This window comes from Nannospalax galili, unplaced genomic scaffold (genome assembly GCF_000622305.1).
Source record: "Nannospalax galili isolate Female #2095 unplaced genomic scaffold, S.galili_v1.0 scaffold216, whole genome shotgun sequence".
Classification (NCBI taxonomy): domain Eukaryota; kingdom Metazoa; phylum Chordata; class Mammalia; order Rodentia; family Spalacidae; genus Nannospalax; species Nannospalax galili.
The window spans coordinates 3808017-3821549 of NW_008339003.1; the positions used below are offsets into that span (position 1 = coordinate 3808017).

At 40.4% G+C, this 13533-nt stretch overlaps 1 protein-coding gene across 1 annotated transcript in view; it reads right to left on the reverse strand.

The window, feature by feature from the left end:
• Positions 1-2508: 2508 nt before the first annotated feature.
• LOC103734692 (protocadherin Fat 4-like) overlaps positions 2509-13533 on the reverse strand; it is a 28159-nt gene continuing 17134 nt past the window's right edge. Inside the window, 11 exon segments of the mRNA XM_008833748.1 lie at positions 2509-2933; positions 2936-3092; positions 3094-3620; positions 3623-4354; positions 4357-4479; positions 4482-4568; positions 4571-5048; positions 5051-5182; positions 5184-6430; positions 6433-6932; positions 8588-8854. Of these exon segments, the coding sequence (XP_008831970.1) occupies positions 2509-2933; positions 2936-3092; positions 3094-3620; positions 3623-4354; positions 4357-4479; positions 4482-4568; positions 4571-5048; positions 5051-5182; positions 5184-6430; positions 6433-6932; positions 8588-8854 (4675 nt within the window).

Sequence of the window (13533 nt, forward strand, 5' to 3'; positions counted from 1 at the left end):
GAGAAGGTCTATAAAAGTAAATAGAGTCTGATAACTATACAAGAATCGTATAAATATATCCAGGATTTAAAGAAGTGTGGCTTTAATAAGGCACTGCTATCCAATTAGCATTCACAGAAGGACAATGTACCTGTGGTACAATCTCACTCTACCCTTCTCCTCCCTCTTCCTAGCCTCTAATACCAGCTATAGTACTTTTCCTGAGAACTTTGACAATTACTTTCATAAAATGGAAACACAAATGTAAAGTTATTTAACAAATCATTATAGTCATATGTGAATACTTAATGATCATGTGATAAGCAAACCACAGGAATAGGGAAGATACTTCAAGATGCAGCAAAGGCAGGAACCTGCTACAAATGATTCTAGTAGCCTGAGAAACAAAACTCAAATTTCCCAAATAAGATTTCAGGAAATAAGAAAGCTTCTGCAAAGCAAAGGAAGCAACTGAATGAAGAGACAGCCCACAGAATGAGAGACAATCTTTGCTAGCTCTACATCTGACGAAGTTCTAGTATTCAGAATAGAGAGAACGTAAAAGACTAAATACCAAGAAACTAAATAAGCCAATCAATAATTATGCTAATGAAAATAATAGGCAATTCTGAAAAATGAGATTTAAACAGCCAATAAACATATAAAAAATTCAACATCCAGAGTCATCTGGAAAGTGTAAGTTAAAATAACATTGAGACTCCATCTCATTCCAGTCAGAATGGCTGCCATTAAGTAAACAAATGGTAACAAATGCTGGTGAGGATGACATGAAGAGGGAACCCACACACTGCTGGGAGGAATGTAAACTTATGTAGTCACTGCAGAAACTACTACAGAAGCTAGATAAGGAAAATCAAAAAAAAGAAACTAACATATGATTCAGCTCTACCACTTCTGAATATATATCAAAAGGATTCTACATCCTACCACAGAGACATTTGCACATCCATATTTATTGCTGCACTATTCGTAACAGCCAGAAAATGGAACCAGCACATATGTCCACCAAGAGATGAATGGATAAAGAAAATATGGTTCATATATACAACGGAATTTTATTTATCCATTGAGAAGAATAAATTCGGCCTTTTGTAGGAAAATAATGCAACTAGAGACCATAATGTTAAATGAAATTAGTCAGACTCAAAATTATAATATCATATTTCTCTCATTTATGGGTCCTAGATTTTGCATGAATACATAAAATTATATATACCATGTTATGAAACTCTCTTTATATATATATGGAAGTGGGAACACAACTGTCTAGGAATGAATAGCAGGAGGAAGTGGGCAAAAGGGAGGGAATGGTGAATATGGCCATGGACATAAACATGTATGTATGAAGCTTTGTTTAAGAAACACATCATTATGTGCAATAAATAGTATGAAATCTAAAAGAAATTCAGTGGACAATTATCAAATGAAAATCCTGGGATTGGAGAGATGGCTTGGTGTTTAAGAGTGCTGGTTGTTCTTGTGGCAGACCTGGATTTGATTCCCAGCACCCACATGGCAACTAATAATCGTTCCTAACTCCAGTTCCAGGGGAATCTGATGCCTGCCTCTGACCCTCACAGGCATTGTACAGCAAGTATACTTACATACATGTGGACAATGCACTCATACACATAAAATTAAAATAACAAATAAAGTCTTTTTAAATGAAGAGTCCTTTAAGATATGTAGGAGCAACTCCTATGAGAGAATAAAGGGTTCAATGCTTTTAATTTATTTTCATAGCTTTTTCTGTGCTTGGTTTATTTCATGGAAGGTAATGTTCTCTAGTACTCTAAATACAAATAATTCTGTGTTACTTAGAAAGTAAAATATAGGACATATGAAAGAAGCATATATAGAAGAAAAATAGAGAATATGAATAAGGGACTGTTTGGAGACATGGCTCAGTGGTTAAGCACACTGGCCATTCTTGCAGAGAACCCATGTTTATTTCCTAGCACCCACATATGGCAGCTAACCATCTGTAACTCCAGTTGCAGGAAATCAGGCGCCCTCTGCTGACTCTACAGGCATTGCACAACATGGGCACACCTACCTACATGCAAGCAATACATATAAAATATTTTTCAAATATTTTATGTTATTTTATGTATAAGAGTGCATATTGCTTACATGTAGCTAGATGCACCTGTGCCATGCAGTGCCCGTGGAGGTCAGAAGAAGGCATCAGATCCTCTAGAACTGGAGTTAAAGATGGTTCTTAGCCACCATGTGGGTGCTGTGAAATGAACCCGGGTCCTCTGAAAGAGCAGCCAGTGTTATGAACCTCTGAGCTATCTCTCCAGCCCAGTCAAATAAAATATTTTTTAAAGAATATGAATATAGACTATAAAATAATAAAAAGAAGGAAAATATACCCAGTGAAAAAAAAGTATTTTTATAATTTCTTCCTCTGAGGCACATGATTTGTCATATGGCCCACTAGGTCTGACTTAACACTTTAAAAATAGAAATGATTTTTAAAATGACAACAGTCATTAGTTTCCACTATAGACTTTCCATGTCTAAAATCTTTGAAAGAAACCTGATGCTACATAGGAAAGAACATGCTACCATACCTGTGTATCCGGTTTTACACACACAGTTGAAGCCCCCTGGGAAATTCTGGCAGACAGCCCCAACCTTGCAAGGCCTGGGAAGGCACTCATTGATTTCTCTCTCACAGGCTCTCCCAGAGAAGCCGTCAGGGCAGCTACATGAAAATCCCCCCACTAAATTGTGGCAGGTCCCCCCATTGTGGCAAGGGGCTGGAAGGCATTCGTCTGATGTCGACTCACACCAGCTGCCGGCATAGCCTGATGCACATTTGCACTGGAAAGGCCGCAGAGGCTCATTGGCTGCAATGATAACAGGCAGACTCTCCTGGCTCTTCAGTGCAGACCCCACTGCCAGTTTTCGGATGCAGCTGCCCCGTTCTGACAAGGGCTGTGAATGCATGGGTCGTGATCGACAGACTGCACCTTGACTCCTCTCTGACGAAGAAGAATCTCTTTGATACTTTCAAAGACGGTGGCTACGCCACTGGAGTTTACATACTGGTTATTATTTCCCTTCTCAGCTGTTAAGAGAAACTGTTCTGTTGCCCTCCTCATAAGCAGCATACAGTTGCACAGTCGTGCCCAAGCCAGTGAGCTGGGAACCAGCAATGAGCAGGAAGTGAAGGTAGTGGTTAGTCAAGAAGTACTTGACTGTGGGAACACCTATACGGAGCAAGATGATCCAGACCAAAAAAAAAAAAAAAAAAAAAACTCGGATAGTGTTGGTGACTGCATTGTGAACTCCGTCGCTGCTGAGGGCTGTCAGATCAAAGGTGCCATCAGTGGACCTGGGCTGGGAGTTCAGGTCACAGCTACCCACTGGAATACTGAAGAGGCTGGTGACCCCTGAGGTGATGGAACAGTGGAAGCTGTCTAACACATCTGGATCCTGAGGCTTCACAGAGCCTAAAGTCCCACCTGTAAACAAGCTGCCATAATAATTAACAAATATCTCCACTGTATGGGACTGTGAGGGGTTGTCATTTTGGTCTAGAACACTGATGTGCACTGTTCCAGTGGAAGACATCTGAGGAGCCCCAGAATCTCCAGTGACCACAGACAGAAGTCTGAAATCTGTTCCCTGTTGATCTGTTCCCTGTTCCCTGTCAAGACCCTGGCTGTACTCAGAACTCCAGCAGTATTCAGACTGAAATAATTGGTGGCTGGCCGTGTGCTCAGCAGATGGTAGGTGAAAGGGCCTTGATTTGGGGGGAGGTCAGGATACGTGGACTGAAGGGTCATCACCAGAGTTCCTGGGTGCTTGTTTTCTAGAACTTCCCCGTCACTGATGGTCAACACCAGCCCGTTATCATTGATGTCTTCCAGAGTGACTAGCAAGGAAGCACTTCCTGTCGCCGAAGGGGTCCCTGAATCCACAGCCACGACTCTGAGATTATAAACAGGTAGGGTTTCCCGGTCTAGCTCTGAGGTAACTGTGACCTGGCCTGTCTGTGGGTTAATGGAAAAGGCACTGTTTTCATTCCCTGATCCAATGAAGTAAGAAAACGTGCTCCAGTCAGGGATAGAGTCAGAGTCAAAGGCACCCACAAAGGTCACATTTGTCCCAGTCGGGACCCCTTCACTGATCTGGACTTGGTAGATGTTTAGACTAAACACTGGTGGGTCATTGGCATCAAGCACGGTGATATTCACAGTGACTTCGTCTATATCTGCTCCCTGAATGCTGCCGAAGTTCTTGTCCAAGACCTTCAAGGACACTCTTTCTGCTTTCTCTCTAACAAGAAGTCCAGACACATAAATCTGCCCCATCTTCTTGTGGATCTGGAAACCCTTTTCCTACTGTTTCCAAAGAGCAAACAGTGTACTTCCCCATCAGTACCCATGTCCCGGTCACTGGCAAACAGTTCTCCAATCACAGTCCCTTCAGGAGCTGCTTCTGAAACTTCAAAGTAGTGCAGTTGGAAACAAACTGAGGCACATATTCATTTGTCCCCTTCAGCTGGATATTCACAGTGGTGAAGCTATACCTTTCTTCAACAGGAACATTGAGGCTTTCACAGTAAGATGGTAGCTCTGCTTGGTTTCAAATTCTAGGAAGCCTTGGGTGGTAATGACCCCTGTGTTGGGGACAATGACAAACAGGTCACTGTCAGATGACTGCACACTGTACACAATGACAGCATTGGCTCCAGAGTCTGCATATGTTGCATTTAAGTAAATGATTGTGGTTCCACTAGGGGCATTTTCTAAAACAGTAGGGAAATATTCATCAGGAGCAAACACTGGAGAATTGTCATTCACATCAATCACGTTCACAGTCACACTGGAGTAGCCTGTCCTTGCGACCCATCCTCCATCTGTGGCACTGATTGTCACCTCATGTTTCTGGCATAGCTCATAGTCAAGGGCTTTGGCTAGTGTTAACACACCTGTAGAGGAATTAATTGCAAAGATGCCCCCTTCATTTCCTAAAGAAATGTCATATCTAATCAACCCATTCATGGCTGCATCCCAATCCCTGGCAGAGACACACTTCTGACCACAGCCCCAATGCCATGACTCTCAGGGATGGTGGCACTCACGTGGCTCTGAGAAAACTCAGGAGTATGGTAGTTCTCATCAGTGACTGTTATGTGAACAGTTGCTTGGGAAGAAAGTGGGGGGGGTGCCTTTATCCTTTGCAGTTATTGTGATCAGGAAGTTTTGATTCAGGTCAGAAATCAAGGAAGATACTATTGAAATCCACCCTGTATCACTGTCCAATTTAAACTTCTTGAAGTGATTCCCATCAGACATGAAATATTCCACTTCAGAGTTCAGTCCACAATCTCTGTCATCTACCACAGTCACTTTGATTAACTTGGTGCCAACTTTGACATTTTTGGTGACCGGAGTAAAATATTTACTTTTAAGAAACTGAGGTGGGTTATCATTGCTATCTACTTTGTTGATGGTAACTGTGGTCTCGCTGAGTAAGGATGGATTGCCGTGATCTGAAGAGGTCACAATAAAGCTATGCAGGTTAACGTTCACATTACCCAAATCACTGACATTTTGGAATTTTAATACCTGCTTATTGAAAATCTCACCAGTGGTGGCATTGATTCTGAAATATTCTGAATATTTGATGAAATAAAACACCTGTCCATTTGACCCTTCATCAGGATCTGTAGCTGATACTTGAGTCACTTTGGAGCCAATCTCAGTAAGTTCAGGGCAATCTAAATAATAAGAGGGTCTGCTGAATCTTGGGGCATTGTTATTGATGTCCGTCACGAATATGGTGACATCTGTGCTCACGGTCCACCCAGAATCATGGGCAAAAACTCAGATCCTGTAGCGATCTGTATCTTCCCTATTTAAAGGTCTACTAATGACAATATCTCCTGTGTTGGGGTTAATTGAAAATGTGAGACTTGCATCTACTATGGAGTATCTACTAACTGCATTTATGCCAATGTCTTCATCGGAAGTTGTGACCCTGGTGACCGTATATCCCAAGGGGGAATTTTCAGGAACGTAGGCACTGAATATCTGAGAAAACCTTGGTGCATTATCATTTTCATCTAAAATATTGATGATGACTTTTACTGAGGTGCTCTGAGAAGGGGACCCTTTGTCTGAAGACTTCACAGTGAGCTCATAATGAGTTATTTTTCCTCTGTCTAGTGGGCGAATGCTTCTGATCTCACCTGTTGCATGATTGATGGTGAAACTATTTTCTTTGTTACCACTAACAATCTCATAGTCTAACTGTCCATTTGGCCCACTGTCTTTGTCCATTGCTGAAACAGTAAGTATTTTTCAAGGAGATAGGTTTTCTAATACTTCAGCCACAAATGGATCTTCTTTGAAAGTCGGGGCATTGTCATTGGTATCCAGCACTGTAATGTCAAGCTTCTCATAAGACAAAAGGGAGGGAAGCCCCCGTCTCTGGCTTCAATCCACACAACATATTTTTGTGTCTTTTCAAAATCCAAAGGCTGACTGATGGACACCTGTCCTGTTAATGGACCAATTTGCAAAGTAATGCCCAGGTTCCCACTTGCAATATAATATGACAAAGTTTCTCCTCTCAAAGAGGACCCTGTGATGGTGGTGACCAAAGTGCCCACTGGCTGGTTTTCTAGAAACATGAATGTTTGTTCTTTGGCTCTGACTTTGGGAAAATCTCCTTTGTTGTCAAATCTAACAGTCATGGTGGTGGAGTCCGTTTTTGGAAATGAGCCACCATCTTTCACCTGAATTGAAAATGTCACCTGAGAAGCTCCACTCAGTGGCCCAGATGCCATGATTACTTCTCTCAGGAGATCGATGTGAAATTTGTCAGAGTTTCTGCACGAAAGGGAATAATGGAGCTCAGCATTGTGTCCAATGTCAGTGTCTGTGACCATGACCACAAAGACAGGGAACCTATAAAAGAGGGAGTTTATGGTTATAATCACATGGAATCCAAGTAAAACAGCTGGTGGTCATTTAATGCATATAAGACGCTGAACTGCTGCTGAATACAACTTTTTCTCATCGTTTTGGGCAGAGCGGGATCTTCTTTACTGTCTCTGAAACCTCAAATCAAATATGTTTAAGGAGAGACTTCAGAACCTACTGCTGATTTTCTCACTGAGCTCATGAAGGAGAACCCATGAAGGAGAAGTGGCTGATCATGCAGAATGAAGGCTCCCAAGAGGATATCTGCTCAACAAACATGCTGCATCCTAAACGGTGCTGTGTTCAGCACACCCATTGTTTCATGGCAACATTCTTTTTAAATCCCTGAGCTATGACAGAAAAAACATAAAGTATGTGTATGTACGTGTTTGTATTATAAATTTAAATCATCATAAAGTGGTAAGAATAAGAAATGAGGAAAGATGGACTGAATTTGGATTTCAAGACTTAGTGCTTGGCGTGTGGCCCATAAACAGACTGTGGCAGAAATATGCAGACAAAATTCCAGAAGGATGTTTTTTATTCAATGTTTTATTTCAGAATCCCTTCCCAACACCCCACAGAAGTGTCTGTGACAAATATGAAGTTGTATGTGTCTTTCAAAAGGGCCAAAGACTCATTAATTCAATCAAAAGGTGACCAGGATACCTCACTGTGCCTAGGTCACCTGCTCTCTATATCACACATTGGATGAAATCAATCATGCTACCACATCTTTCAGCTGAGAACTTTATGAGGGATTATGACTTTCCATTTGCATTTTTGACAGAAAGCTGGCATGCTCATTTATGAATTTTATTCTTAAAATTGGTATCATTTAGGCATTTCCAAGTTAGTAGAATATCAAAGAATGCGAAAAGAAATGCTGAATCAATTCATTTACTCTTCTAACTAAAAGCATTTTCAAGTAAGGAAGATTATATTAGTTATACTTTCAATTTTTACTGTTTACGATTTTATCTAAAACTTACAAATGGCAGGATATCTATTCAGTTCCTAAAAGGGCATACCACTGCTTGCAAATAAGCAAGTGATACCAAACCTAACTTAAAATAGATGCAGAAATCTAAATGCATGTTGTTAATATCACAGAAATCCATGAAGGGCTCATAAGAATGTGAGCAAACAGAAGCAAGACTGGAATAAAAAATATTTGATATTTAGAATTAGCAATTCAGTCAGCATTTTGAAAATATATCTAAGAAACATTAAAATTTAATATTTATTTTCAACAATTATATTGAAATGTTTACTGATTCCCACATGAAATTTCCAATGCAGAAAATTTTACATTAAAATAAGGACCTTGTTTCTTCTCTTAGGGAAATTTCATACAACTTCTACATCAGGGCTGGACCATTGTTGACTATGAAGGACTATCTGTTTTACTCATTTACTGTGATAAGAGTATTAAGTAATAGGAAAGGTGTAACAGGTATAAAGTCTTAAACACAATTAATCTGGGTAAAAGGCATTATTTTAATTTATAATACTAGAATTTAAATTTTCTTCAACCTCATTCACATCCTGAATTTTAAGAGAATTTTGAAGATTAGACGATATATAGACTATAGATAGTCCTGCTCATAGAGCCTGACCATCTGCATACAATAGATAACCTCAGTGCTGAATTACCTGGAAGAGTAGGTGATGGGACATGAGTGACATATGGGTGATGATGGAACTGTGGTGGGTTATCACTGACGTCAGTCACTGTGACACACACACTGGTAGAACTGGAAAGAGGCTCTGGGGACCCAGCATCGCTGGCAACCACTACCAAAGTGTAATTATCTTTGGTTTCTCTGTCAAGCAATGCACTTGTGATGATCTGAGCTGTGGATGGGTTGATGGTGAACTGCGAATTTCCACCCACGAGGCTGTAACTGAAACATAAAGCAGAGAGAGGCAGATTGCTTTTAGTTATGATGTCTCAATGCCCTACTTAATATGCTTTAAAAAATATGGCAGAAATGCAGTGAACTTTTTATAAGAAATAATTAGCAAAAAAAAAATTCACACAATGTTGAAATCCATCTAGAAAACAATCCCTTCAAACTTTATATCACCATCACATTAGCTGTCAGTACTCTAAATTGTCCAATGACCATAAGCAGATCTCTACAAAGAGCTCAGGATTCTCAGATCAGTGCAAGCCCATAAAATAAACCCACAGCCAGAAAGTATAAACACAGACTTTGTTCTAACACTGGGGGTAGTGGCCAGAGTCACTGAGTATTTTTAAATCATCCTAAGAAGTATTTCTGCTGCACCTATAACAAAGCAGGAAGAATTAGTCAGAGAAATTATTCTCTAAAGAGAGAATAGTATATTAGGCATATGTTGGCTACTTGGAGCAGCCAAAGGGCTGTTTATTTATAGAGACATTTCTACTTCCAAATTCCCTCGTTTGCCATTCCTCATATGGTCACACTGCTTTCTTGTCAGGGATAGGATGACATCTTCACGAGTGGTTTAATGACAACTATATCAGTTGACTAGTGGGAGCTTCCACTGAGCACAACCTCTCTATTCTTTCTGAAGAGGACAGCTATCTGTGTGTATTTCTGATTTTGTGTCTGACAAGGGGTCCAGAAGAACAATCAGGGAAGCAGCTCAACATGAAGGTTCACAGATCCACTGTAGTCCATTAAATTTTAATGTAGGGTGGCAGCAAGAACATAGATATCTTTTAAGTTTTCCTCTTTAAACTGAGAGATTTCCTCATTGGAGTTAACTGTGTCTCTAACTTGATTGGTGTTCCTATGAATAAAGCAATAAAATGTGTCTAAGAGTAAAAATGTGCACAACACATTAGAGCAGCAACATGTATAATGCCTATTATGCTTGTAGTTTTAAACAAACATCATCATTTCTATACTATTTTAGGAGTATGTTATATCTTGTAATTCATATTTGAAAAGAATAGAGGTTCTATGAAATTGAAACAGGAATAGAATAGAAAAGGAGCTTAATTCAAAAGTGAACTAATGATTGATATAGTACTTGGTATTGTTTGGTTATAATCCTTTTTGGCATACCCACATGCCAGAATTAAAAAAAATGAAGTAGAAGAAAACTGAAGATATTTCTCAGAGCTGAAGTGGCTTACTGTAAAGGATAACTACCTACCCACCTCCACAGTTAGCAGTTTTTCCTTCATTCAGGTAAAAATATCAGACATTTCTAGATGAAGCCTATAAAATTAGGAATTCCAGGCATGAAATAATCAAATTAGCTCACCTTTCTGAGAGAGTTTGTAGGGAAATGGACTATGAGAAGTGTGTATTTTTATTTTGGAAACTTTATTGTTATCTCCATTTCCAACAATTTAACAGGAAAAAGAAGTGACTCATTCTGCTGTGGACATTCTTAAATATCTTAACAGCAAGAAAGATCAGGGTTCAATCAAGTGCTTTCCCCCATAAACATTCAAGAACAAAAATAAAATATGAGAAATGAAAATGAATGAAAATTTGGGTTTAAATAGTGTCACATGAGCAGCAAGTGCTAAAAAGTAAAAATGTCCCAACAGGTCCAGGTGCTGAATATGGAGTTCCTTTTATGTTTGACCTGTTTATAGGCCTTATTGTTCTGTTTCCAGATCCATTGATCTTGCTGTCATCTATGACCATAACTTGCACACCCACCTGTTATATACATCTTACCTCTATATATGTGTCATGTACCTACTCCTTCCCTCTTATGCCCTTATAGGTACACAAAGCCCATTATTGTAGTCCCTACTGTTCCTATAAATGTTTTGTTCCCTTCTTATGGTATTGGTCAGTTCGACTTTCCTGACAATAATGGCAAGATTAATACTGTACTTACTTCATCACTACTAAAATTCTGTGCTTTGGAGTTCCTCCTTGATATCCTCTAAACGTTAAGTTGTTCTGACAGGTAGATACAATTGTAGCCCCCCAGATGTGTTACGTCTCTCTGCTCGGTCAATAGATTCCACTTGGCCTACATAAGGACTCCAACTCTTCCATCTCTTCCAAAATGTGACAATGTGGTCTTCTGCTCTGGTTTCTGTAAGGCAATCTTTGTTATGTCAGAGTTATAAAAACATGCTAGTCCCTAAATCAATTGGAGCCCTTTAGGTAATTGGCTACCAGGCTGCATAGAATCTAAGAACTTTGTCTTTAAATATAATTCAAAAAATATCATCCCGCTAGCACACCAGTGCCTTTCCTTAATAAAAATTTTGTATGGCTTCCAACATTCCCCTTTGCTACAGTCAAAAGTCACACTATTACAGCTTGTGTACACATTCCTCTAGTAATCTTAATTAGACATGTGGTCATTCAGGACATAAACCTGACTTGCCAAAATTGTTGTTTATATACTTGTCTTAACAACTCCATAGCCTTTAATCCTGTGCTTGACTCTGTTATGATCTTGACACAACAAAATTCTTCATGGATTCCTATGACAATGCATCAGTCCAGGAAAAGCAATCCTGCTCAAGGATTGATTCTGAAATTTTTCAAAAAAATTGCAGTGCGGTAAACACAAGATTGGTTTAATAACTGCTGCTATTTTAGGTCTTCTTGCCTTGGCTGCTACTACAACTGCCGCTGGTGTGACATCCGCCCTTGTCCTCATTTGGGGAAGAGGACATGTTTGTTTTTTCCACAGGATGCTGACAGTACGTGTTGGGTACCTAAATGCCTTGTTTGCTTTGCGAGATCTCTGGACTCTATGCCACCTGTGTCATTGCTACACCATCCATCATCGCATCCTGTGTTCCCAATTTTTTGAACTGGATTTTTGGACTCTGTTTGTGTTTCCTATGGACTGTTTCCACCACCTGGCACCCACTGTCCTCCTCTCTTGACTTTGCCTGTGATGCTGTGATTCTCTCCGTGATTCATTAATTGTTCCACATGCTTTGTACACCGTTGTTCTAATCATTGCTTGTCCCCTTAGGGTCCTTTTGTTTGCTTGGAGGGGCGACTTAGGATCTTCCTAACCTCAGCACAGAGCACAAGTTGGGGTAAAGGTAACCGTCAATATCACTATATTCAAAATTCAAATTACACACAGCTTGACCACAATTCGGTTCCAGACTCCAGACCGCAGTTATATTTCTCTCTCAGTGACACTGTGCCACAGTGGTATTTCCTGTTTCTTCCCCAAGGCCATGGCCAATTGACGGGAGCTTTCAGGAGGCCGGTTAGCCAATGACGGGTAAGATCCTCTCAGAGGGAAGTGGGATGCCGGCCGCCCCCAACAGCTTTCACTCTGGCAGAGGACAACCTAAGACAGGCACGGTCTTTCCATCCCAGTCTTGGCATGTACTTCATCTTTTAAATATGAATAAAAAAGGGGGACATTTTGGGAGCCTGAGGTTCAACTGAGTCTCAGCTACCTCTCAAAACTGCTGACAGGCCTGAGCTGGCAGCTTTCCATTCTGCCCGTAGCCTTGGCCTTGGCTTGCAGTCTGGGCTCACAGCCTTGACCCAAAACTTTGGCTTGAAGCCGGGGCCAGATAGCCTTGCTAGATAGCCTTGGCCCACGGCTTTGCTCTCCTTTCTTGCATACGGTTCTATTCTTCTATAATCAGAGATTTCTCCCTTAATTTGCGTCAGAGTGCTTGTGCTCTGACTGATGTAATGGTTTACAGTCTGTGTTCCTTTGTTCTTTTTCTCTATAAAAACTCTTGCTTGTGCTTCAATAAACGAGACTTGATCAGAATCCTGACTTGTCTCCATTTCTCTTGTCCTTGCCTCATTTTCATCCCCACCCCCCAATCCAGGTACCCCGTTGCAGACCCCGCTGGCCGGGGCAGAATGTGCTTTTCTTTTTCCCTCGGCCGATATTTCCAGGACCTTCTCCATCAAATTCGAGAGCTAGATGTTTTGGATTCTGGCACTGTGCAGCTGTCCTCTGTTCAAATCCCTGGGACGCTCCCTGGTCAGGAGCTGCCCGGGAGCTCTGTGTTGCTGCACGTTTCCCACTCAGTGCACCTTTGCGCTCAAGTCCAGCCGTAAACGCCACGTTAGTTAGGATGGCACAGGGGAGTTTGGGACCTTGGGACCATGAAGGAAAGGAAGAGGGAAGAAACAGGGACAAATTTTTCTTTTTAAAAATGAGCTTACATAATGAAACCTAAGTTTTTGAAAACTAGTACTAAAACAAAAATAACTTAATTAAAAATATTTTGGTTTTAGTTATATCATCATTTAAAATGACATAATTAAATCATTTTAAATTTGATTTAAAAAGCTCTATTAAAAAATCCATGCAATTTCATCACTTCGGGTTTAGGATTAACACTCCTTCCTCACTAGCCTGACCTCACCATGACCGACAAATGCATCAGATTGAACAGTGGGGTCTTCACTCTCTGAGCCTGTGTCTTTCATAAGTCTGACCTTTTACCTATTTAACTTTACAACTGAACTTTCAAAAGAAACTTTTATGCAGTTGCCCATACGTGCTCTACTCTCTCTGTTATCTGCCTTTCCTTGTCTATAGCAACTCTATTTATGTGAGACGCTTCATATACACTTGGAGTGTGCACGCTTATGCAAGACATAAAAACATTTTCTAA